This window comes from Dermochelys coriacea, chromosome 11 (genome assembly GCF_009764565.3).
Source record: "Dermochelys coriacea isolate rDerCor1 chromosome 11, rDerCor1.pri.v4, whole genome shotgun sequence".
Taxonomy (NCBI): Eukaryota; Metazoa; Chordata; order Testudines; family Dermochelyidae; genus Dermochelys; species Dermochelys coriacea.
The window spans coordinates 36,504,505-36,530,135 of NC_050078.2; the positions used below are offsets into that span (position 1 = coordinate 36,504,505).

General features: G+C 39.4%; 1 protein-coding gene across 4 annotated transcripts in view; it reads right to left on the reverse strand.

Annotated features, from left to right (window-relative positions):
• Positions 1 to 1,612: 1,612 nt before the first annotated feature.
• SLC38A11 (solute carrier family 38 member 11) overlaps positions 1,613 to 25,631 on the reverse strand; it is a 44,057-nt gene continuing 20,038 nt past the window's right edge. For 2 of the 4 annotated variants that reach the window (XM_038421292.2, XM_038421296.2), the window contains 5 exons: positions 12,636 to 12,706; positions 11,638 to 11,799; positions 9,268 to 9,380; positions 8,438 to 8,569; positions 2,200 to 4,596 (listed from right to left, as the gene is read on the reverse strand). In XM_038421292.2, the coding sequence (XP_038277220.1) occupies positions 4,348 to 4,596; positions 8,438 to 8,569; positions 9,268 to 9,380; positions 11,638 to 11,799; positions 12,636 to 12,706 (727 nt within the window). In that variant the 3' untranslated portion in view covers positions 2,200 to 4,347. Of the gene's footprint in view, positions 4,597 to 8,437; positions 8,570 to 9,267; positions 9,381 to 11,637; positions 11,800 to 12,635; positions 12,707 to 25,631 lie in introns of all 4 variants that reach the window. The other 2 variants (XM_038421291.2, XM_043505216.1) reach the window with 2 other exon arrangements.

Sequence of the window (25,631 nt, forward strand, 5' to 3'; positions counted from 1 at the left end):
AAGTAATAAACTATTAAGTGGTATTCCTTTCATTGCTGGATAAATTTAATTGTAAACTAATTGCTTTAGCATTTGCATATGGATTAAATTAGTCTCCTTGTGCAATGTTACTACTAAGCACTGGGAATTGATACTACGGTGGCTTTGCATGTTTTGGCCAGGAAATTTCCTTACACATGTGAAGCAGCAGAAACAGAGAAGTCGGTAACCAAGGCTGGTATTTTTGGCAGACCAAAGGCCAAAGATTACCTCACAGTCAGCTAAAACAGATAGGTCGAATAAGGCTTGATTGTGAAAAACTTTGAAGGCAAGCACAAAATGTTTGTGTGTGATGTGGCGGAGGACAGCGAGTGTCGCTGTTGGGACAGGAAATGGCTAGTGAGATGATTAGAGTGACAGCAACATTTTCAATGGACTTGAGTGGGGCAAAGTGACAATAATTGAGGTTGGAAAGGAACAGGTTGTAGTAGTTAAACCACAAAATGAGCAAGGCTTGGATGAAAGTTTCTGCAGCTTAATCAGAGAGGAGATGTCAGATCTTGGAAACATGCAAGAAATTTAGCACAATTTGGACATGGCTTGGAGAGGACCATATAAATAGATACCAAGACCAGAAAGGACTATTGTGGTAATCTAATCTGACCTCCTGTAGAATGTAGGCCATAGAATTTCTCCAAAATAATTCCTAGAGCATATATTTTTAAAAATCCAATCTTGATTTAAAAATTACTAGTGATGGATAATTTACCAAAGTTGTTCCAGTGGTTAATTACCTTCAATGTTAAAAATGTACACCTTATTTCCAGTCCGAGTTTATCTAGCTTCAGCTTCCAGCCCTTGGATCATGTTATACCTTTTTCTGCTAGACTGAAGAGCGCCATAAATATTTGTTCCCATGTAGATACTTATAGACTGTAATCAAGTCATCCTTTAACCTTCTATGGCAAGCTAAATAAATAGAGGTTCTTGGCTCTATTACTAAAAGGCATATTTTCTAATCCTTCAAATCATTCCTGTGGTTATTCTCTGAATCCTCTACGTGTCAACATCCTTCTTGAATTGTTGACACCAGAAGTGGACACAGTATTCCAGCAATGGTCACACCAGTACTAAACACAGAAGAAAAAACCCTCTCCATTCATACAGAAATTTCCCTGTTCATGCATTCAAGGATTGCATTAGCCTTTTGAGGGCAGCATCAGACTGGGAGCTCATGTTCAGCTGATTATTCACTATGACCCTAAAACTTTTTCAGACTCATTGCTTCCCAGTACAGGGTCCCCCACCCTGTAACTGGTATCCATATTAACTGCAGATAGACTACACTACAGAATTTCCACAATGACGTCAGGGAAATGACTGATGGCCCCAATCCTACAATGAGCAGATGTCAATTGAAGTGGAGAGCACTTAGTACCTTACCAAAGGTGTTCAGCATGTTGCAGGATTACTGCAGGAATCTATTTCATAATTCTCCCTTGGGTTAAACCACATCATATCAATATTCTGTATTGTCAGCTGATAACATTATGCAGTGTGACATTTTGGGTCAAAGGTGGTAATAGTGCCCCTTTTACTAATCTGAATTCATGGGTCACAGTATTTCATTAGTTGCATAGCTTCGATACAGATAGGTGTATAGTGTAGGAAAAGAAGGAATTGTAGCTTGTGTAAAGCTATTAGCAGAACAGTACTTAATTTTAAATTATGGCATCCATATCATCTGACTTTCCTTGTTTAGTATATTTATGCCTGGGAGAACTTCAACTTCAGATATATTCATTTTCTAAAGTAAAAACTGTGCTGTATACAGTAATATGCCCTTTTTTTTGGCTTGGAGGGGGTGGCAGTAAGAGGGGAAGACTTTTTGTAGTTTTGTTACCAACATGGACATTTAACTGAACAGTGAGACTTCAGTTTTTATTGGTCAACTTGCTAAGCATCACAAAGCTATTTATTTTCTACTTTTTGTAAATTTTAAACACATTAAGTCTCATATCATATTAGCACAGTGTCATCAGAACACCATTAAATTAAACTGGATACCATGGCAGCATCATATCCAGCAATCTGTTGACTGGATACATGAACAAGTAAATCAGAAATGGAATATGGGTATGTATTCTCCCCATCAGTTCTTTTTAAACTGAAGCTATTAAATTCTTAAAGCAAGCAAAGAATAACTGAGCAGACACAAAAATGATAGGAAGATTAATAAGTACCGGTAACTGCTGACTTAAAAGCTTTTCATCAGCAGTAGGCTGAGGGAAAACAAAGCAGGCAATAACTACCTGAGTATAATGAATTGGGTACTGAGGGAATCAAGATGACAAAACAGAGAATGTTTCTTTTATTGAAAAGTAAACAAAATCAGATACAATGAGCAATAGGGCAGAATCTAAACTGCTAAGATACATAAGGTCATTCTTTGCCAAGAGATAGAAGTAGTCAGGGCCTTTCAAGTTGAGCAACACTGGGGCTGGGTATTTTCTTAGTGCAACTTATTTATTTCCACTCTATACAGTAGTCCAGGAATAGAGACAGGTCACAAAAGCATGCAGGCAATTCCTCTCTTTATTAATTTCAGCCAAAACACAAATGCCTGGCTCTCAAGGAGTAATTCTGTCCTAAAAATCAACTCTGTGTAGGGAGATTAAGGCAGTGTGTAAACTCCCCTGATTCTTTCAACAGCTTCCCACCTTCCTCCCAAAGAAGCTACATTACAAAACTAACTACAATACAAAGATTTCTTCAGAGACTGAACAGTGCTCACACAGTAAGAAAAACAACTTGTAAAACTATGTGTAAAAACATCTAGTGCCGTCTAGCATAATAGCAAACTTGTGGGTTAAAAGTTTTGATTGGAATTGTTTTACAAGCAATAAGAACAGTGGGCAAAATTTTCAAACCTGGATGCCTAAATTAGGTCCTACATCCTGATCAGAAGTTGCCTGGTTTTCTTTTGAAGTCAATGGGACTTGCAGGTGGGCTCAGCAATTATGAAAATCAGACCACTCCTGTTTACCTGTCTAGATATGGATTTTGAAACGTAACTTATGCATTGAGGTTTGAAAGTGTTGAGCAGTATCAAAGCATCTCTGGCTGAGGTAGCATAAAGACCTTAAGATAATGAAAACACAGATTGAGCCAAGAAGGTTATCAAACCATTTGATCTGGATGGAAACCAAAGTACTCAGCAATAAAATGGGGAGCCAGGCTCATCCTTCACATTATTTACAAGTGAATTCTTAGTTGACTAGTCTTCTATCGACCTTGATATAAATCCTCTAAGTGAAAGTGAGCTTGGGCATTTATATGATTCTGCCATTTGTTTCAGACAGGGTAGAGTTTTGCTGAACAAATGGAATATACTGAAGAGAGACATGGAATTTGAGATTTCAGTTCACTAGCAGAACTCCGTGGGGAAGGGGAAGATCAGACAGCACCTGCTGAAACTACAGCATTATCACCATCAGGTTTCATAAGTAATAAGTTCACTTATGAATTCAAGGTAAGTTATGATTCCTGTAAACTACAATCTCTATTCCGTCAATCTCATAGTAATGATTTTAAAGCAGACTATCTCTTCAGTCATTTTAAAAAATACCAATGCTATTTTATTCATATAAAATCCTTTTAATAGAAACACAGAAAACAACTTTGTAATTCACTATTCAATAAGTATAAAACTGCACTCGTGCAGAGAACCAACACAGCTGGGCACAACAAAAATCCCACTTAAATCCTATTTTGAGTATTTAAATGCACAAAAGTCTTGCATTTGTATTGGTTCTCTGCCCCAAGGTGATTTTCACTCTAAGCCAGATATACTACAAATCACAGACAACATTCACAGGGCTATCCCCACTTCTCAGCAAAAATTTAATAGCAGAGTGGTATGGTTAGTATGGTATGGTATCTCTTAATAATATAGTTTCAGGACTTTTAGAAAATATACTAGAGTACATTTACTAGTATTCTGTGAAGAGTTACCAAAAGTAATTAAAATTAAAATTCCATTTGTTAAAGGACTAGAGAAAGTACACTTTGAGATGCCTAATCTATGTTTTTTAATTGTATTTGATTACTAATTTGCTAATTTGCAAAATTACATCCTTAGCATTGGTTTTTGAGTTATTCATCCAATTTAGTGAGGCTCTACTGAATAGTCAGGTTTGATGTAATGCACTTTAAAGCATTTCACAATCTTAAAAGTCAGAGCTTAATTCTCATCTAGAAAAAGACAATAGCATAAAACACGATACACAAATACAGTTGTACAGTTTAAGATTCTTAGTATGAAAACATAAGAGGACAGGCCCTTTAGACTCAGAACTGACAGGTTAGCTAAAAAGGCAGAAGTGTACTGTTGTAAAGAGAGGCATTATTAGGGAAGCAGTAGAACATTTCTTTTCCATGGCTACATTCTTGGGGATGCAAGATAGTCATAACAAATCCAACTGTCATCACTAACACACCAACAGTAAGAATCAGGCCGGATATGAGGTTATCTGAATGGTTCCATCTCTCTTCAGACAGCTTCAGATAACATGCTGTTGGGATGATAAAAACAAGTGGAGTAGCACTGAGAATCCCCTGGGAGGAGGAAACAAAAAACCCATAAGTGCATATATTCACATCTCCAGCACAAAACAAACCTTTATAATTAGTTTATAGTTAAATGGTTGTAATTAGATCTGTGCAAAAAGTTTCCTATGAAATGAAACTAGAATAGTGGCTTTTCTTCTGGCTGGTTTCAATCATCAAAACCCAAATAGATTGCAAAGGAATCTGCACTATAATTTGAAATGTCTCAGGATGAAGGAAACAGTTACAACTTATTCATTTTATTGTAACAGGGTGAAATTTTATCCTACATGAATTTGCTTTCTATTAAGCTGAATTTACATGAAAAATTTCACTTCAAGTAGTACAGTAAATCCCACATTTTGTATAGCTTTGAAATATTTTATCATATGAAATATTTAGGAACATTTCCTGACAGGGTTTTAGAAGAAATGTAAAGGGGCAGTATTATTCATTAATCCTTACAGTTCTTTCATGCACTATCACAAAACACCTACTTGGATTACCTTTCAGTAAAACAAAGAAAAGCTTCCTGTGCATGATAAACATCAATGCAGCAGTTTAACTTGCTCCTAGCAGCTGCTCAGAACAATATTGTTGAGCAAGGCCTCCAAGCACAGACCCTGAGTCAGGAAAGCATCCCTGTTCAGGACAACAGGTATGCATGCTGTCAAAGTTCCTTCCCCATTCTGAACTCTAGAGTACAGATATGGGGACCTGCATGAAAGACCCCCTAAGCTTATTCTTACCAGCTTAGGTTAAACATTTCCCCAAGGTACAAACTTTGCCTTGTCCTTGATCAGTATGCTGCCACCACCAAGCACTTTAAACAAAGAACAGGGAAAGAGACCACTTGGAGACTTCTTCCCCCAAAATATCCCCCCAAACCCTATACCCCCTTTCCTGGGGAAGACTTGATAATAATCCTCACCAATTTGTACAGGTGAACACAGACCCAAACCCTTGGATCTTAAGAACAATGAAAAATCTATCAGGTTCTTAAAAAGAATTTTATTTGAAGAAAAGAGAAAAGAATCACCACTGTAAAATCAGGATGGTAAATACTTTGCAGGTTAATCAGATTCAAAACATAGAGAATCCCTCTAGGCAAAACCTTAAGTTACAAAAAGACAAAAACAGGAATATACATTTCCTCCAGCACCGCTTATTTTACAAGCCATTAAACCAAAGAAAATCTAACACATTTTCTAGCTAGATTACTTACTAACTTTACAGGAGTTGTAAGGCTTGCATTCCTGATCTGTTTCCGGCAAAAGCATCACACAGACAGAAAAACCCTTTGTCTCCCCGCCCAGATCTGAAAGTATCTTGTCTCCTCATTTGTCATTTTGGGTCAGCAGCCAGCGAGGTTACCTTAGCTTCTTAACCCTTTACAGGTGAAAGGGTTTTGCCTCTGACCAGGAGGATTTTACAGCACCATATACAGAAAGGTGGTTACCCTTCCCTTCACATTTATGACACAGGTGCTGAACTTTTAAGGAAACTAACTAAGCGTCCAGCACATGCTTAAGTGCTGTCACGGATAGGGATGGAGTTAAGCGTATGCTGAAGTATTTTCTTAATAAAGCACCAGTGCAGGTTAAAATATTGTTGCAGCCATGCATCATTTGCCATCAGAGAGCTCTGCATTTCTGTGCATGATTTTGGAACTTGTCACCCTCTTACACACACTTTATGAGTAGTCTGCATTAATTTCAGTTAAGAGTATCCATAAATTTGTTGATTATAGAGAATGCAGGGTGTGTAGTAAATCCATAAGTTAATGTGTCTTTGTTTCAATCATCTGTATTTTCTTGTTATTTATATAGTCATGCTGGGAAGTGTTATTGGCAGTCATCAGTTACAGACTTAGTAGAAGCTGATGGGTGTACTATGCACCCTTCATTCAGGCTACATGATGGAGCAATTAAATGGCCCTTTTGCTTAGTGATAGCCGAAACAAAAGAAGCAATTGCCCAAGTCATGGACAACCATGGCAAGGCTTAGAAGCTACACCATGTGCCCAAGGGGTTTTCCTAGAGTCTGACTGCAAACACAGGGAATTGATTTATTGGCAGTTGTATCTGTGTATGAATTAAAAGAAGCAGAAAGCAGGGAGAAAGTGAGCTGACAGTAAGAGAAGCAGTGGTGATCATAGTGCTTGGGAGGAAGCCAAGAGACAGAAATTCTTTTAGGCATAATACTCAATGAGAAGGGAGACTAGGCTTTCTGAACAAGGAAACAGGACTTTGTGTACATTTTTGTAAATAAAAAAAGATTACATCAAAGAGATACCAGACACATCTCTCAGCTTCTTCTCCCAATGGAAACAACCTGGCAAGGACTCAAATATTGGCTAGCTGCATGGGCTAAAAGGGACAACATTATTATATTTATGGAATCCTTACTTATATGGAAGATTATTTAAAAAAAGAAAACCTACACTTTTGAGTCCCCAGTAACTCCATGCAAGTTTATCTTCTAGTCCCAAACAATTTATTTACAAACATGGTGTAAGTACTCCATAACATATCCCAAAACGTAGTCCGTATCACTCCAGTGTAAATAAAACTCCTCTTCCTTCTGGGGTGAAACCTGCTCCTTCCAGTGGGGACTCCCACAGCCTCTCTGCTGGGAGTATTCTCCTTTTACCATTCCTCTGGTCCAGCTCTCCAACAAGGAGATGCCAGTGGGTAAGCTCTTCCACTGCTCTCCCTTCTTTCAGCCTTCTCGGGCCCTTGGCTCTGGCTTAGGTTCAGCAGGCAACTCCCTCTGCTGCTGCTCATCCTCCTCCTTTCAGCCATCTGTCCCTAGCTCTTTGGCTTGGAGATACCAGCCAGCAAATCCCTCTTGCTGCTCACCTACCTTTAGCCTTCTCCCAGGAAGCACCTTCTTTCTTTGGCAGTTGTCTTCTCCTACCTTGCTCCCGATTCACTCAGTCTGCTCTGATTGTCACTAGATCTCACCAGGCCTCTTATTGCTCCCCAAATGCTGCCCTGCCCTCTTAATTGGCCCATCTGGGAACACTTGGCCTGGAACAGGAGTGCTGAGGCCAGTTTCATTTAATGGGCCAGCTACTCTGTTGCACACAGTCTTTAACACTTTGTGTTGTGTAAATATTAAAGACAAGAAAAACCTTAGTATCTGTCTTTAAACTGAATCCCCATTTTTGGAGCCTCTGCCTTCAATGTGAGGCAGTTTCAGAGTCTTAGGGATGACACTTTGCAAGAGATATATTTTCCCTCCTATGAGGTCATTTTTGGACCCCCCCCCACTCTGGCCTTCCCATAGTGAAGACGGTGGTGATGGCTCAAGTGCAAAGGAAAGTCCAATAGCAGTGGAAGAAATTGGCTGTAACTGCCCTTCTGCCAGGAGCTTGACAGAAATCCAGGCTCAAAAGTCAGCAGCACTACCTGGGGAAGGGCCATGGCTAGAGGATGTAGTGACTCGATGTGAGATACCTGTAATACTGTAGTGACTAAGAATTTCCTAACAACAAGTGTCAACATTTTAACAGGTCCCATTATACTCCACTGTCTTATCAAATTTGTACTTAACTACTGGTAGTCATGGCCCATAGCCATCAGCCACATCCTTTGATAAGTCTATTTCACTGTACATTTACTCTTGTAGGTTATGAAAGTCCTCCGACTATCCAGCCTGAACTTTTCTTCCCGAGCTTCAGGACATTGTCCTTTTATCTTAACTTCTGAGGAAGTAAATAATTCCTTTCCTTCTGGGACACTGTTAACACTATACTATGTTACATTTAAAAGAATACTGTCATTTTGCAGAATTTCATTTATATTAAAGAGAGATTAGTAAATAAGGGAGCATTAGGTGCACTTACGTTCAGCTCTAAAACTATTCCAAGGCAATCATACACTAAAGATATGCTTGTGGCTACAGCAACAACAATTACTGTCACAGCAACATGGAGAATGGTAGTAAGGGTCCCATTGAAAAACACATTGGCAATTACCTGAAATGAAAAGAGTTTGTAACTTTACTTTGGCCCTTTATTTATTTTAACAAGCAGCATGTTTTAAATTCTATTTGCTATGATTTATAATGCAACTGAAAGGAGCGGAGAGAATGGCTCTCAACCATCTCAAATTCTTGACTTCAGTGAGAGGTGTCCCTCCTTTTCCAGAAATTGTTTCAGATTAAAATTATGAAAAAAACCCCAACATTTGACTTTTCTATATTTTCAAGACATAATGGTGCTCTTCTCCTTCACCTGATAAACACAGTGAAACCTTCTTACCATGAAGTCATTTATTAAAAGAAAAGATTTCCTACAGATTTCCCATTAATCAATTACAGTACAATGAAACATTACAGGACTTTCCCTCTACTTCACTATAAATCTGCTGCCCCAATCAATTGCAACCACCTCCTGCATACTATACTGTACGAGTCACCATACTGGAGTTCACTACGTGCCAGTTCCATTACACCATACTGAGAATTTAAGCAGCAGTATTCAAGAAAACAATATTAAGTTTAAGAAATCACAAGAAAAAGCCCACTAAATGCTATAGCTAGCATGCACCAGACCATTAGGTATTGATATTTACATAAGATTAGTCAATAATTGCAATTAGGACTGATCTCACCATATAATTTACAGATTAATCATAGATTAAAACATCATGGAAAAAGAGATAAATGTCTCACTTCTCTAGTCACAAAACATTCAATGGGGAAAGTCAGGATTATAGTGACTCCATAGCAAAACCTTCCAAATGTAGCAAGATCATCGTCTCTGCAATAGTTTTCAAATACATCTCCTAGAGAACAGTGAAAAATGAAATTATTTCAAATTAGTAACAACTGTGGCTAATTATTAGTTGACATTTACACTTATGCAAAGAGAGAGATAAATCACCAGAATAACTACACAAAAACTTGAGATTTTCTGACCCACTTTTGGAGAAATAAATCAGAAAATGATGATTAGATAATCACAAATTACATTCAAAATTAACTTTCACCACCCCGATAGTAACAGCATTTTCTATTATTTCTTGTGTTCTCAAGTTCATTTCCACTTGAGTATTTACTTATCTATCTATCTATCTATCATACACATATTACAGGGTTAAGCCTATTGTCATCCTATTTTTTGCAGCTTTCTTTTTTAGATGACTTTATAAAGGTGCTTCTGGTGTTTTTGTTTTGTTTTTTTAATTGGTATGTGACACAGTTTTAGAAAGAAAAACATTTGGTTAAAACAAACAATTATTCTTCAGACAAGAACAATCACATAAGGAAGACTAGATAGGTACAGCTAGAGAGCTGAATTTCCTGTGTATCATGTTACAGGATCTAATCTCAGCTGCAACACTATACTGGGGGATTTCAAACCTTCAAAGCCTTATGTAAACATATGGATTATTAACTGGTAATTCCTTTTGCATCAGTTTACTACTATACTGCTATACAATTCAAGTAAACACCTTACCTAGTGATTATAGCAAAGGACCTGGGGAAAGGTCACCATGGGATCGAGTTCAGGCTGAATGACTAACTTACCATGGAACATGAACAAATCTTAAAACTATACCTACATGGCCTACCAGGTCATTTCCACTTCTGATTTCCATTATACTATATATGACTTGCTACTTTTAGGAGTCCAGTAGAGCTCAAGAAACAACCAGATTTGTTCTGGAGAAAGAAGAGATTGAGGGAACTGGTGAAAAAGATGGATGATGAGATGGAATTAGTGTATAATATAGTGTATACACACACAAGTATGATTTTCCCAGTCCTGAAATATATATTTTTAGTCATTCTGTACTCAGCCAGTCCAGCTAGAAAGATGGGTATAAGCAATGACTAGAGTATGTTGCTTTCCTGGATAAACAAATGTGGGGAGGAGGGGGAGGAAGGGAGTGAAAATCCCCTACTCCAAGCACAGCTAAATGCTGCTGTCTGCCACAAAAAGATGAGGTGATAAACCTTCTCTTACACCTTTAAACTGGACTGTAAAAGAATTGTGAAACCTCTGAAGAAATGTCTCTAAAATTGTTTGGCTGACTTGAGAAACAATGATGTATTTAACAAATTTCTTCCTCTCTTAATGCTTACCTCCGTCTTCCCACTCATTCCCAAAGATAGAGAGAGAGTGAAATCTGTTACAAAGACAGCGAGAACCCTATGGTACATTTCTGCCATTAATAATCTAGGCTGCAGTTTCAAAGAAAGTACATACCTGAGTTGCGCATATGAAAAATTTAAACCCTGATTAGATAGAGGATTCTCAAGGCAAAAGACTATGTTTTTAGGAATACTAGACAGAAAGTTGCTCTCCGCACACACCAACCTCCCTCTCTCCTCGCTGCTAGAAGGACTTCCCCCACCCCCCGCACTCTCTCAGAATGTCTCTTTTCCCCCTCAGCAACTTCCACAGAGATTTGTGTGTGTCAGTCATACCAGTTAGTGGCACCTTAACCACTTGCACTCTAGGGCAATTTCATCCTGAAGGAGTGCAGGTGATGGAAGTATCATTGCTCCACTCTGTCAAAATTCTGCTGGGTGCATGGGAAACAGCTCTAAGTTAGCCACTATAAGAGCACTGCCAGCAGAGCGTGTTGAGGGGATGTGTGGAAACTATTTAAGCTTTTATATGTACTCATCATATTTCCCCATCCACTCTGGCCATGCTCTACCCCTGGGCAGTGCAGTTTATTTTTGTGCTTTGCTAATCCCATGCAATCCTTCCAACAGAGGGAAGCAGTTTTGTGCTAATGTTTCTCCTTGGTGTGGACTTTCCACCAGCAGGGCTCCGCTGCTGGGTCTACACCATCTTCCACAAGCGCATAGACCATGGGCTGGCTTCTCCCCCCGCCATATTTTTTGACTATTAAGTAAGAAGGATAAATCCCAGACATTCCTTTTCAAGTATAAACAAAAAGACAATGATCAGCTTGGCATTTCCTCTTCTCTCTATTCTGCAGGGAGTTAACTGAACTCAAACAAAAAGGGTGGAAAGTGTCAGAAGGCCAAGATAAGCTTTAAAAATAGATGTGTAGAGTATCTTACCTTCTGTGTAGCCGGTAAATGTCACATATCCACATACAGCAAACAGCACACTGATAAACAGAGCGAGTGAGACAGACATATGAGTGATGCGAGACCAGTTACTCAGAGTGGGTTCTTCCAAAGAGCCATAGATTAAAAAGCTGTTATGATGGCAAACGAATGCTGAAACACACATGGCAATTAAAAACAACAATTAAAAAACGTTTCATTAAAAATAAAAATTTTGTACCACGCTAAGCTTGTGGACTCCAGGGCAGGGAAATATAGCACAGTTTAAATCAATTCATTATTATAAATGCAAATGAAGGGTGCAGTGCATGGCAAACATCAAACGACTTCACATTTTGGATATTTATCTCATTCTACGTGGGTCTCCACCTTCCTCTCAGCCATATAATTCTGACTTCTCATCCCCTACAATGCCACCTGGTTCTCCCCTGCCAACCCCAGACACCACTTCCGGCTCACAATTCCACTTCAATGTCCAGTGCCACCTCCTGCTGCTCCCCTCAGGTTTATACCATGACCGACAACAACTACTTAGATTTCTGGAGCCTAAACTACCACTTGATCCTGTCTGGGGCTTCTCTGTTAACTGTGCCCCAAAATGTACAGATGAAAAAATCCAGAGGATGCGACATTTCCCACTCTGGGACAACAAGTATGTTGTGCAGTAACAAACAATAGGAAGACCTCAGAGTATCAGCACACTAGAGCCTACAGAGGGATATCAGAACAGTGGGAAGAGAAGTTAGAGTGGGGACTATGCATATCAGAGGATATTTATCCAAACCTGAATAAAGGTTTAATTCTGGCTAATGGAAAAAGATTAGGGCTAGCTCTAATTTTGCCTAAACCATCTTAACACGGTGGTAAAAACTTAAAAGGAAAATGCATATGCCATGCAGGTCCAAACTTAAAGTAAAATTATTTCAACCATTAGAGCTGACTGCAGATTGAGAAGAGATGTTCAGACACACACACACACACACACTTACCAAATGACATCACCCCAATGGCTTGGATTGCATTAGACTTTGCAAATATCCAGGCATTCTCTGTTTTGGGTCTAAAACAGAAATTAGTTTTAATCTAAAGTCCCCTATAGGTGATTGATTATTAGAATTATTTTAAAGTACTACATATAAACACAGTAAGGCTAGGCAGATCCTTCTGAAAAGAACTCCTTTGCACATTAGATCATGATGCTTTGGTAATAAAATGCTTGTCATTCAGAGATATCCCTTCCCCCCCTTGTATTTATAAAAATATATCGTTTCTGGGAGTGCTTATGGCAATGATGTGCCAGAACTTTTAATGAATAGTTCTGGTATTGAAACTTAAAAAAAAATACCACATCCAAAGAAGTGGCACATCTGGAAATGGCAATCAGGACAGTGAAGGCCATGGTGCTGACCCCATATGGGGTCAGGTTAACCAAATAACACCTTAGCTCTCTACTCTGAATATTAACGGGCAGATTTTTCCTCTGGATCTGCACATGTAGATCCTGGGGATTTCAATGGGAGCTCCACATTTGTTCCGAGGGCTTTAGTCCAAGAGGGACAAATTCTGCCCTCATTCACATTTGTGCAACCCCACTATCCCAAATGTTCTTCAGGAAATGATATTCCCTCTGGCACGGAAGGTTTAGCACATCCTTAAATTTGTTTTTACCACAGGGCTCTGGGGAAATACAACTAGAACAGTCCTGCATGTGGAGGAGTTTAGGGTAAGATAAGGAAGGAGCCAAGGGATTCCATATTATGCATCTCCAATGACCCTATCAACCCCCCACAAGTGGTGTGGAAGAACTGCAATGACCGCATGCCAAAGCAGCAGCCAGCTAGGACAAAGGAAAACTGCTGTAGCCCTGGTCATAGGTAGATTGGTAGATTTTGGTTCCTCCTCCCCTTATACCCTGGCCCTTCTCCCCTAAATTTATTCAGGTTTTATGCAGAGGAAATACATTTCATTCTAGGGTCTTGTCAAAACATGAGATTTTTCCAGATATACTTACACAGTTAAACTGCATAAGCTAGATTGATATAACTCCCCATGTGAACACTCTTATTCAGGAATAAGGGTACTTTTTTCAGTTTAGCTTGAACTGCTTCCAAAGCAACATAAGCTAAAACAAACAAACAAAAATGCACTCTTTTATTCTGGTAGAAGGGTCTGCATAGGGAGTTAAATTCACCTTACGAATAAGTCCCCATGGAGGCAAACCCTAAGTGTATGTACTGAAATAATCAACAGTCAAACAGAACAGTTTCCACTACATTAATTCATGTCTGACCTGTTGTCTCTGGGCTGCAGTTACCATTTTGATTTATGTATTTTTTAAATTGTGCATAAATGTTATCATCTTATTATACAGAGTCTTGACAGTCTAAACTGCTGTCAATCTCCATTTTAAAATATACTCAAGGAATGACGGCAGAACGCAGCTTAGATTAAGGCCCAGAAACGAAAATTGGCAACAAACTTTGTTAAATCAGATCCAGAGTTTGATACATGGAATTCCATCCTGTAAAACAAATTTAGACGCTCCATATACATTGATGCACACTCTGGGGAAAAGGAGAAGCAAGAACACCATTTTTCTAAGATGCAATCTGTTCACATACCAGATGGAAGCTGTATGCCAACTGAACACTTTTCTTTTGCAGAAGTTCTACAGAACAGACAAAATGGCATTACAGTGGAGAACGGTGCCATACAGCTAGCTGCTGCTAATTTTGCTTGCTTCAATTTCCATTTTGTGTTGAGGGGAAGCTGCTGCCACCTGCTGCACTCTTCCTTCACTGCAAAACACCATGTCACAACCATCACACCCCCCCCGTCTCTCTCTCCCCTGTTACTAAGTCAGCACTTTCAAGCCGCACTTTCCTTGGCAGGTGTTACTTTAAATATTATTGCTGCCAAACTTTCAAAACAGATTTATTTAATTTTTTTTGTTCATTCTCTCCTCCCCATTCATTATCTTCCCATTTCTTGAGAAGTGCTGGGCTTTCCCTAAGAACAGATTTTAAGAACAGCATTAACCTGATTATTCCAGCCTCTCTATATAAAAATGCTAGGGTTATTTATAAATTATATTCCTTTATTATTAATTTCATATCGACCAAATAGTAAAATCTTCATTTTCCATCTTAGAAATATGGCTTATTAGATACAGCTGCATATTTGGCGCTGATTCATAAAAGTATCCTTATTCATGACAGCACTTAAACTTGAAGTGAAAGGGTTTTAAGCATATTCTTAACTGTAAGTATATGCTGAAATGCTGTTCTCTATCAAGACCTATAAACGTATTTTATTAGAACTGGTTCAAGCTGAGTTCTTGGTTCACAGGGACAGCGTACAGTTTTTACTACAGTAATGGGTATTTTTTTAAGGATTTCAGATTATTTTTTCAGCTGAGAACTGGGAAGAAGAACAGATGAGGTTGAGAGAAAAAGGAAGTTCCGTGGAAGAAGAGGCTAAGCATATTCCAGCCTTTATTTCCTTATTTATATTAGCTTGTTTGGGGAAATCTCCCCCAGCTTTACTACTACCTGCTCTGAGTGGGGTGAGATAACATAATAGCAAAAGCACCAGTGCTCTATCTACATTTGAGCTTCCACAACTTCTACCACCGCTGGGGCTGCACTGCTCATAAAGGAATGGCAAGACATTAGCCTAAGGCAGACATAGCTTAAGAGAGCAATAATCTATTATAAAAATAAGCAGATAGTATACATAAGAGAAATAAAGAAATGGCTTTTAAATGTAAACAAATAAATGTATTTATTGATATGAGTAGTAACAATACTGGGTTCTGAGGCCTATTAGTATAATTCAAGGACTATATTAAGATCATGCCTGTAAACAAGAACACTGAGTCCAAAAATCAATGAGTGAAAACTGGTGTGTCAGAAATTAGGCCATGGTGGACAAAATCATGAGGGAATGGGTTCACCCACTACTCCCTTTTTGATTTCTTAAAGAAAGACTTAGGGAGAAAAATTGTCTCCTAGAGCAGTAGTTCTCAACTCAAGGTCCGGGGTTCACAACCAGGTGGGTCTGCTAAGCAGAGTCAGCGTTAGACTCACTGGGGCCCAGGGCAGAAAGTCAAAGCCCACTGCATGGGTCTGAAGCCCTGGGCCTTGCCACCCAGGGCTGAAGCTCAAGCCTGAGCAATGTAGCTTTGCAGGGGCCCCTGTGGCGTTGGGCCCCAGGCAACTGCCCTGCTTACTACCCCCTAACACTGGCCCTGACTTTTGTATGCAGAAAATCAGTTATTGTGGCACAGGTGAGCCGTGGAGTTTTTATAGCTTGTTGGGGTGGGATGGGCTGTCTCAGAAAGATAAAAGTGAGAATGTCAGTACTAGAGCAAGCTTCGTCATCATGGCTGCCAGATCAACCATCTCCTGGGACCCCAGGCCTTTCTCATCCTGATTCTGAGAGCTGTCCTGACCACACCGGGCCAGAGAGAGAGACCCAGGTGACATTGCCACTTCTACTGGCTTCATCTGAATCCCACCCATCACCTGGGATGTGAGACTCTCTCCCCTGCCCCTCCCTCCAATGTTTCTTTTTCCTTCCCCAGCTTAATTTTTTTTTCCAATCTTCTTTTGCCTTCTGTTTAATAAAAGTCTGCCTTAGGCGGCCCAGACTGCGTATTCTGCAATACTGCTGTAAGCCTGTGACCAGAAAGGCAGCTAAAAGCAGTGTCCTGTAACAGCCAGATGCTGGTACAAATTTGCCAGGTTTCACTGTAGCTGGTAAGACTGTGTGTTGTGCCTGTGTTTTTCGAGCAGTCAGACTGCAAGTGAAAGTCAAAACCAGAGACAGAAGGTGCATTTGCTATCTCTGTTTTTCTGTTCTCTCCCCTCTTGCATGTGTTCATCTTGTTTTGTCTTTTAGGAAATGGAATCAGACTTTAACAGCAGCATGAACTGCAGCAGCTCCAGCCTATCTCAACTAACCCCCTTCTCCTCCCCCAAAAAAGGACACACATTACCATCTGAGACATTGTCTGTTGAAGGTTTTTTCCCTTCTAAAAACTCTCTCCAGCTAAAGGTTAAAGGGCCATTATTAAAATGAAGGCTTTATTTAATACTTTACATTTCAAATGCTCTGTTTTTCCTTCTTTTCTGTATCTTTAATGAAGGGTTAAAATGATTTTTAATGATATGTTTGGTCTCTATATGCAAACCCCAAATCTTGTTAAAAACTGGTTAATGTTGGACAGAGACAAGGTCTTGTTAATACTTTTGACTCTTTGGGTGCTTTTATTCCATCTAAATTAATACAGCAACACATCACAGAACTACTACACTATTAAGCCTGATTGGTTCTCTCTGAACAGGAGAAAAACTCAGGATCTTAACTGCAATAATATTTCAGGTCAGGATGAGGTACATTGGAGATAAGATAGGAGCAAGATTACTTGGAACATGGTTGTTCTGTTCCTTGCCATCAGATACATGTTCATGAAACAAATAAAAGATAATCACAAAATTTATCAATTATTTAAAAACAGCCACCACAACTGAAGCTAAGATATATCAACTAAAGCCAAGCTATTGAAAAATTAATGCCTATATTCTGTCTAAATGCATGCCTTAGTGGTGGGGAGAAAAACAAATGAGGCTTTAGTTGGGCTTTATTTTCATTGATGTATGTTAATCTAAGAGAATTTTGATTTGTACAAATATAAGAATTTTTTTAATTCTTTTTAAAAAAATTGAAATCAGTTTTCATCAGTTTAACACTGACAATTTCAAATCAGGGACACCAGCGATTAAATTAGACATAGCTATTCATTGCTGGCCAGTTTACTAAATATAGTACATTTATTAAAGCACTCTAACATATTGAAATGGAAATGGATTAACAACATTTAAAACTAAACCACGATAGCATTGTAACAATTTAGTTCTATTGCAACTGGAGGTCAGATTTTTTTCAGTACACAGACATGGAGAAAACTAATTTATATTATCCTTTGACAGAATTGTGTACTCAAAAAGAATTTGTGAAATCTTTCTAACCAAGATTTATGATCCTAAAACCCTTTCCATTATAATATTAATGGTAGGTTGTGACAGACTGACAATTTCCTGCAATATCCTGAATGGACTTTATTGACTTAAATTAAACGTTATTGAATAGGATTGAAATCTTTGGGTCAAGTGTATTAAAAATAAAATTGCATATGTGTTGTTGTAAAATTGTATGCATTTCTAGGGGAATGGAAATGGGAGAACTGCAGTGAGTGAGTAGGCAAATTCACTCAGATTGTAATATCTCCAGAGAAACCCCGCCCTGGAAAAGTGAACATGTATGAGCTCAAACTAGATTCTCTATGGACTAACAGACAAAGCAAGGGGTCTTGGATAAGTAGCCTGGTTTTAAACTGGGTTAGGGCCTTCTTCCTGATTCAGCAAAATGGACAAGATCCCTAGTCCATGGAGGACCCCAATCCTTAGGGTAGGGTTGGAGGGTCTGGGTGCTTGTTCTGAGCTAAAGCTATGATAAACCAGTAATCACAAGGAATAAGCCTTGGGTGAGGGTTTGAAGGACTGTTCCTGCCAGAATCCATGCTAGGGTTAGGGTTAGCACTAGTAAGCTTATTAGCGTGTGTGTAGGCAGTGGTGACCTGGAGCCAGTTTGCACCAGTTCGTTAGAACCGGTTATTAAATTTAGAAGCCCTTTTAGAACCGATTGTCCCACGAGGGACAACCATCCCCGGAGCACCCATGGAGTTGGTGCCTAAGGCGCCACTTTTGATGTGATCAGTGGGGGGAACGGCTGCTTCCCCTGCTCCCGCCCTAGCTACACTACCCCACCCCTAGGAGCCAGAGGGACCTGCCGGATGCTTCCTGGGAGCTGCCCCAGGGAAGCAATGCCAGGACTCCCCACCTCGCACCCCGGCAGGTCCCTCTGGCTCTTAGGGGCAGGGTGGGCACCCACTACGGTGTCCCATGAGACCCTCCTGTCTGGTTCTGGGGGCATTCAGGGGACAGGGGAGGGGGATGGATGGGGCAGAGGTTCCGGGGGGCATGACCCCCTCGAGGGGTGAGCAGGGAACCGGTTATTAAGATTTTGGCAGCTCATCACTGTGTGTAGGTTCTTTTATTGTTTTTAATACATTTTCTCTGTAATACTTTTTACCTTAAGAATAAATTAGGCTTCCACAGGAAGTGCTGTGTTGTACCTCTGTAGCAATTCACCTCTTAACTAAAGAGAAAGCAAGAAGGTGTCCTTGGGCAACCTCTCTGTTCTGGGAACAACACAGTTAAGGCAGGGAACTGTGCAGCCTGGAAACACCCCAGTCAGAAGGGAGAGTGGAGTGAATCCTCACCCAAGGGAGACAACAGCAAGGGGCTAGAAGTCTGAGGGAGGGTGCCTTTGTTGGAAATAAGCCTGAGGGGATTACAGGAGCAGTTGCACTGAATTGTGTGAGACAGGTAATATTTCTATAATATCTTATGAGTTAACTGACTATTTAAAATGCAACCAGAAAAAGAAAATAAATGGTTTTAATACCACTGACATTTAAGAATTATTGTAAAGCTCAAGCTGATTTGAAAATGTCTGTAAAAGGCCTTCATCACCACATGCATTTCTTTGCATGAACATTTTTAAATTAAATGGAGTTTTGTACAGCTATGTAAAACTCCTGTAAATCTGAACTTAGTTACGGGGTTGTGAATAGAGATGGCTAAAGAGTCAATCTTTTAAAAGTAAGAATACTCAAGAGTCTGTAGGATTGCTGGAACAATTTGTATAGTGGGGATACTGAGAGCCACTGAACCAAACTGTAAACCGTGTACATGATGGAAATTACTTCAAACCATGGGGTGCTGCCGCATCCCCAGTACTCCTAGTTCCAGCACCTATGAGAGAGCTTGAGTAACTGCTGTTAATAACTGGACTGTGTATTAATGACATGAAACACTAACTGCTCTAACTGAAACATAATCATCTAGTCTGGATATGTGACACCAAACTGAGATTGTGCTATTTGGGAATAACTCCACAAAAGTAAAATCCTTAAACCTAACTGTACTCAGGAAGCGCATCTTATCCTATATTCTTAGAGTAAACCACCAAACCTCTCAGTACTGGAACAGAACTTAATAACCACAGTTTGCACTACCTAATTTCCACATAGTATCCATACAGTGCAATATCACACATTGAAAATTATATATATTATATCCCTTAACATTTTCCTTAACATGTAAATTAGGAATGGAAAGAATGCATCATTCAATTAAGTTGATTTTTCTGTTTTCCTAGGAAGCATTATGATGTCAGTCCCTTTTAGGACACATTCGTCAATCTATTCCTGAACTGGAGTTTAAAAATCAGAAACTCAGTGGCAATACAAAAACACAGTGAGCTGTATAAGCAAACACTAACTGTGATATCTAGTGCATTGATGGATTGAAAGCCAGGAGCTCTGGAATTCTAATTCCACCTCTTACATTCATTCCCTCTATCTCAGTGGGGGATGAAAACTATACAGGTTTTAGCAACCTTCATGGAACTTAAAGGGAGGACAAGTTGGAAGAGTTTTGAAGAGCACCAAGAAGTCAGTCTATGTGCATAAGGATAGCTGCAGGTAAAATGCCTTGATAAATAGTTCTCTTAGTAAAAAGATAGTTTAGTTTTAGAAACATGGAGTCTGGCATCCAATACGTTAAATAATTTCTTCTCTGAAAGAAAGAGTGGAGGGGCTTAAATGGAAATTGAAGTGAAAGACCATGGAAACTAGCATAGAGAAACACTAAAAGTAACAACAATCACAAGGAGAAAAGGCTATCTGACATCCAGGACAGGAGGGAGGTGGAACATGAAGGATGATAGATGCATCAAGCAAGAGTACAAGTTGTAAGAAGGGCAGCAAGGAAAAATGTTTGGGGCCATTTAGCCCTGATACCTGCAGCAAAAATAGGAGAGGATTAAACTGAAAGAGATCCTAAGGGAGGTTACTAGCCCAACCAACAATTAAGAGGCCACAAATTAAACGAAGCCAACAGCAAGACAGAATTGGCAAGTAATTCTAATTGCTTACTATAGTGAGGTGTGTGGCCCGAGACATACGTTTCCCAGATAAAGAAAGTAAGATTGTATTCAGTTTCCAGGATACCAACAGAATGTACATCACAATAAAGGTGCTGGCTAACGTAAAGAATGCTGGGGAATCCCCACTGTTTGTAGTCCAAAAACAGAAAGGCTACAAATGTTGTTGTGGTGGAAGGTGCATCACATAAAACTCTGGAGTCAGACCCAGACAAAATTGTTTGGTCACAATATGATCTGGGTCTTTTTTTGTTATTAAAAAGTTAAAGTCTCCCTCACAAAATCCATTGTGGGGGGAAATCATTCTGTCTGTAGTGTTGTTCACTGTCAAATAAGAGACAGCGAGCCTGGCTTTTCAGAATATGGAGGGAGCAAGGTTCTCTCTGATTTCAGCCCAGCCACACGCAGCAGGTATAGAGCGCTCATTGAAATGAAAAAGCATTTACAAAAGAGGAATAGGAGTCACACTTTTGTATCAGATGAGCTGCATGTTTTGCAAAGAGCAAAAGACTTCCATCTTCTTGAATGGAAGATCGGTGATAAAACTGCTATATTAAGGTGAAGATTGGCAATTATCAAGATGACTCTTCTAATGGAGCACCCGACAGCAGATTTAATTCAGGTTTGACTTCTAAATTTATAGACTTAAATTGTGGAATTCAGTTTCTGTTTTGTAGCAAAACTGTAGAATGAAATAAGGAGTGGAATGTTAGTTTTATGCTCTGGATTAAATATTTCAGAAACTGTAGCCACTGAATTTAATCTTAGTCAACATTATGAAAGCTAAATTAATAATGCTCAAGTTAGCCTTTAATTTCTAATTGACAGAGGTCTTTCTGACCATCAAGGAAAATAAATAATTAAAATTAAGTGACATCATCTAAAGTTCTGGCGTGGCCCTATTTGAAAATAATTGGTGTATTTCCCCACTCTCTCTCAATGAACTGTTTAGCAGTGCTGTAAATATAGAGGGTCTTTGTTTTCACTTTTGGATTTCACTATATGGTAAAGTTACTTTGGTTATTACATGATTATTAAGGAGCAAGAGAGCATCATCTTCCTACTTTCATGTTGTTTTCTTGAACACTTACTGTTTCATCACTGATCAGCTGCCAGATGCAGAATTCTCTCACAGCTACATTTATGTGCAATCTTTAGAGGTTGCTCTCAAAATTTTTGTGATTTATTTATTATGCAGGCAATCACATAATGGTATTCTTTTTTAAAAAACATTAAAATGCTCTGTCTTTATAAATGGCATTACTTATCCCTTTTCTGTCAATGTTTATTCATAATTTCATCCTTAAGACATGAAATAGCTTTATGCAATCTTAATTTGTTTGAAGACTGTTACATTCTGAAGATGAGATAATCATAATCCATTGTTGTTCTTGAATGTGTTAAAAAATTAACCCGGTATAAGCAGGTGGAAGTAATATGAGGGAGAAACAGTCTTTTTTTTTTTTTTTTTTAAAACTCCACAACCTCTCAAATGTAATGAGGGCAAAAACTGGAGGCTGCACACTGGATGTCTTAACAGCTACACTAACTATCAGCTTCAGACTGCAGTGATTATTTATTTATATAGGTGACATGCAATGAAAGCAAAACTGAAAAAATATATAATGCCTTGACTCTACTTATGCCATAAGGGAAAAAAAGTCAAACCAAAAAATATCCTGACGCAAATATAAATTATTTCTGAAGCCTTCCAAAAAAAATAAATTTCCCCCTCAGTCCCACCCAAAAAAAGCAGATATCTTAGTTTTTAGATTAACTGAACATTATCATTAAAGCGTGGTTTGGAACTGAACAATGCTAAATTACTACAAGCCTTCCAGAAGAACCTCCCAGGAGAGTTATATGCAATACAAGAAAATTGCAATTCAAATGAAATAAGTGTGACAAAAAGGTTTACTTTAGGTCTGCTTCTTGGCACACTTTGACTGTACCCTAAGGACACCTGACTAGACAATTTAAAGCTTAAGCTAACCAGTGAGACTTTAAAATTTTCTCAGTACATCAACTATAAAGAAAATTACACGACAAGCTTATAGGAATACAAAAAGGATTTAAAAGAAAAAATGTCAGACTAAGTTAAAAATATATTTTGGGTCCCCCAAGATATATTAGAAGGACCTGGCTTACTTTCCCAGTCTCCCCTTTAAAGGCAAAGGGAATAGAAAACCCTCTAAGAGCCAAACAGAATTCAGAAGCCAAAGCATCCATCCAAAGACACTTGTGGCGAAAGAGGCTGCATCAAACTGTCACAAGACAAGAAAAAGAAAAGGAGTATATTTGGCACCTTAGAGACTAACAAATTTATTTGAGCATAAGCTTTCGTGAACTACAGCTCACTTCATCAGACAAGGAAGGAAGTCCATAGTTGCTGCTTTAAAAGCAAGAATAAGATATGCAATATAAATAAAATCTAACTTGGTGAAGGCAAGCTCAAATGAAGACACAAATGCACTATTTGTTGAAAATGGATGAATTTTTTTTAAAAGCCACAAGTTTATTTAATTTGAATCTAATAAACCTCTGTAAACCCAAGGTCTAATCATGCTAGTAGCTTAGAAAGATGGAATTCTCTCATTCCTTGTACTGGCTTCTGGCTCATTTCTATGTTAATCAAGACTTGCTATACTGATACACTGCTAGCACCATACCGGTATCACCACCCCCTTCTCACTCAGAAAGACACTTATTCTTCCCAAACTTGAACTGACACCCATCTGTCCAAGTAGTGGATGATTTGATATCCAAATTCTGCAAAGAGAAACATGTGCCCCATCTCTTAAATGTTGCAAGACAGAAAGATTATTCCCATTCACCCCCCTTTAGCAGATGGGATATTGAAATGGAACTCGAGACCTGGGTTCAATTCGCAGTTCAGGCAGACACATTCTCTGTGGTTTTGGGCATATCATTTAATGTAGCTTCTGCCTCAGGTCTCTGACTGTAAAATGGGGATATATGGCCCTCATCCCCGTAGTAAGTACCTAGATCAATGGTGGGCAACCTACAGCACACGATTTACACGTGGCCCATCAGGGTAATCCACTGACAGGCTGCCAGACACTTTGTTTACATTAGCACAGCCGCCCGCAGCTCCCAGTAGCTGCGGTTCACCATTCCCAGCCAATGGGAGCTACGGGAAGCAGCACAGGCTACAAGGACGTGCTGGCCACCACTTCCCACAGCTCCCATTGGCCGGGAATGGCAAACAGCAGCCACTGGACGCTGCGGGGGCCGTGAAAATGTAAACAGTCTGGCGGCCTGCCAGCAGATTATCCTGATGGGCCGCGTGCAGCCCGCAGGCCATAGATTGCCCACCACTGACCTAGATGATCTATTTGATCACACACTCATCAATAAGTGGCATGAAGTTTGAGATCTTGTCATATAAATAAACCCTGCACTAGCACCACTGAAAAAGCTATGCATAAAAAAAAAATCAGGGAAGTCACAGTGTACCCCTGTAAGAAGAAAATTAAAACCTGCATGTGATGGGGTGGACTAGTCCGAAAGCCCTCTGCTAGAGGTCTTATGGCCCTGCCTCTGCTCACCCCCAAAAAGAGCAGAGGCGAAGTCCTCCAGGCAGCCTAGAGTGGCTGCAAGAGAGCAGCCAATCAGAGGGACTGCTGGAGCAACCAATCAGGGGCCAGAAGGTCCACATAAAAGGAAACAGCAGCAGCAGAGCAGTCAGTTGCTGCTTGGAACTTGAAGAGGGAGGACTGGGTGCCTGGCTGGAAGAGCAGCAGGACCTTGGACAGATCACTAAAGACAAGTTGGACTGAGCCCAGAACTTAGCCAGACCAGGCAAGGGTATCATGATGGGCCCCGCTGGTCTGGTTGAAGACTGAGCCCAGGCATGGGCTGCTGAAAGAACACTAACCAAGGGTACCGAGATGGGACCCTGTTGGGCTATTAAAGAAGGCAGTGTCTCCAGGAAGGATGCTGTTACACTGCACCAATAACACTAATGTACCTACTGGCACATAATATTGCAGAAGCCCAGCATCACTTTGAAAGAGCATGTAGGGGAGGGTAGCAGGGAGATGTATTCAATGGTTGTGCACTGGAGAAAAGAAAGAGCTCCATGGTATACTGTAACCTAATGTTAGGGTCAACCCTAAAATAAGTCTTGCCAGTCAGGTGTCCCAACACAGGCCAATGGCTTCAGGCCATGGCAGCACGCTCTCCTACAAAGACATGTACCATTGGCAAGTACCATATTTTGGTTTTGTGCAAGGTGATGTGGGAGCAAACTAGTCTCCCTTGTTTCCCTTCAGAATAAATAATTTTGAGATTTTAATTCATTCCAGGCTTAGGGTCAGTCTTCACAGGCCTAATTTTGCAAACTCTTATACACACAGAGTAGGCCTTACACATGTAGTCCCACTAAAGCCAATAGGACTATTCATTATTTACTTGGTTCATTTGCTGTAATAAAAGGATGGGACATACATTAGTTAACTTACATTTGTATTGCTATTGTCTCATTTTCTCATTAAGAGGAGAGAATACTAACTGAAAGTGAAAAGGTTTACACAATGAAAATATTTCTCATTTTAAATACACACCTAGAAATAGATACCAGAAAAAGGTTTATGGGGCTTCTAGAAAAATTAGTCTCTTTATTAGATTAGATTTTGAAAGAAGGGTTAAAAAAAAAAGTGTGTCTCAAAGAAGCCTCAAAGTAATCTACCACAAAATACCAAAATCACTTTTAAAAAAATCATTGTTTTTTTAATTAAAAAAACAAACCCTCAATAATGCCCCATGTTTTACAATACCCTATTCCGATGGTGTTACCATAGAAACAAGGTCATCATCAGTAGCCCTAATATATTACTTCATTTTTGATAGGGGAGTTAGAAATCTCTTTCAAATATGCATTTAACAAGCTC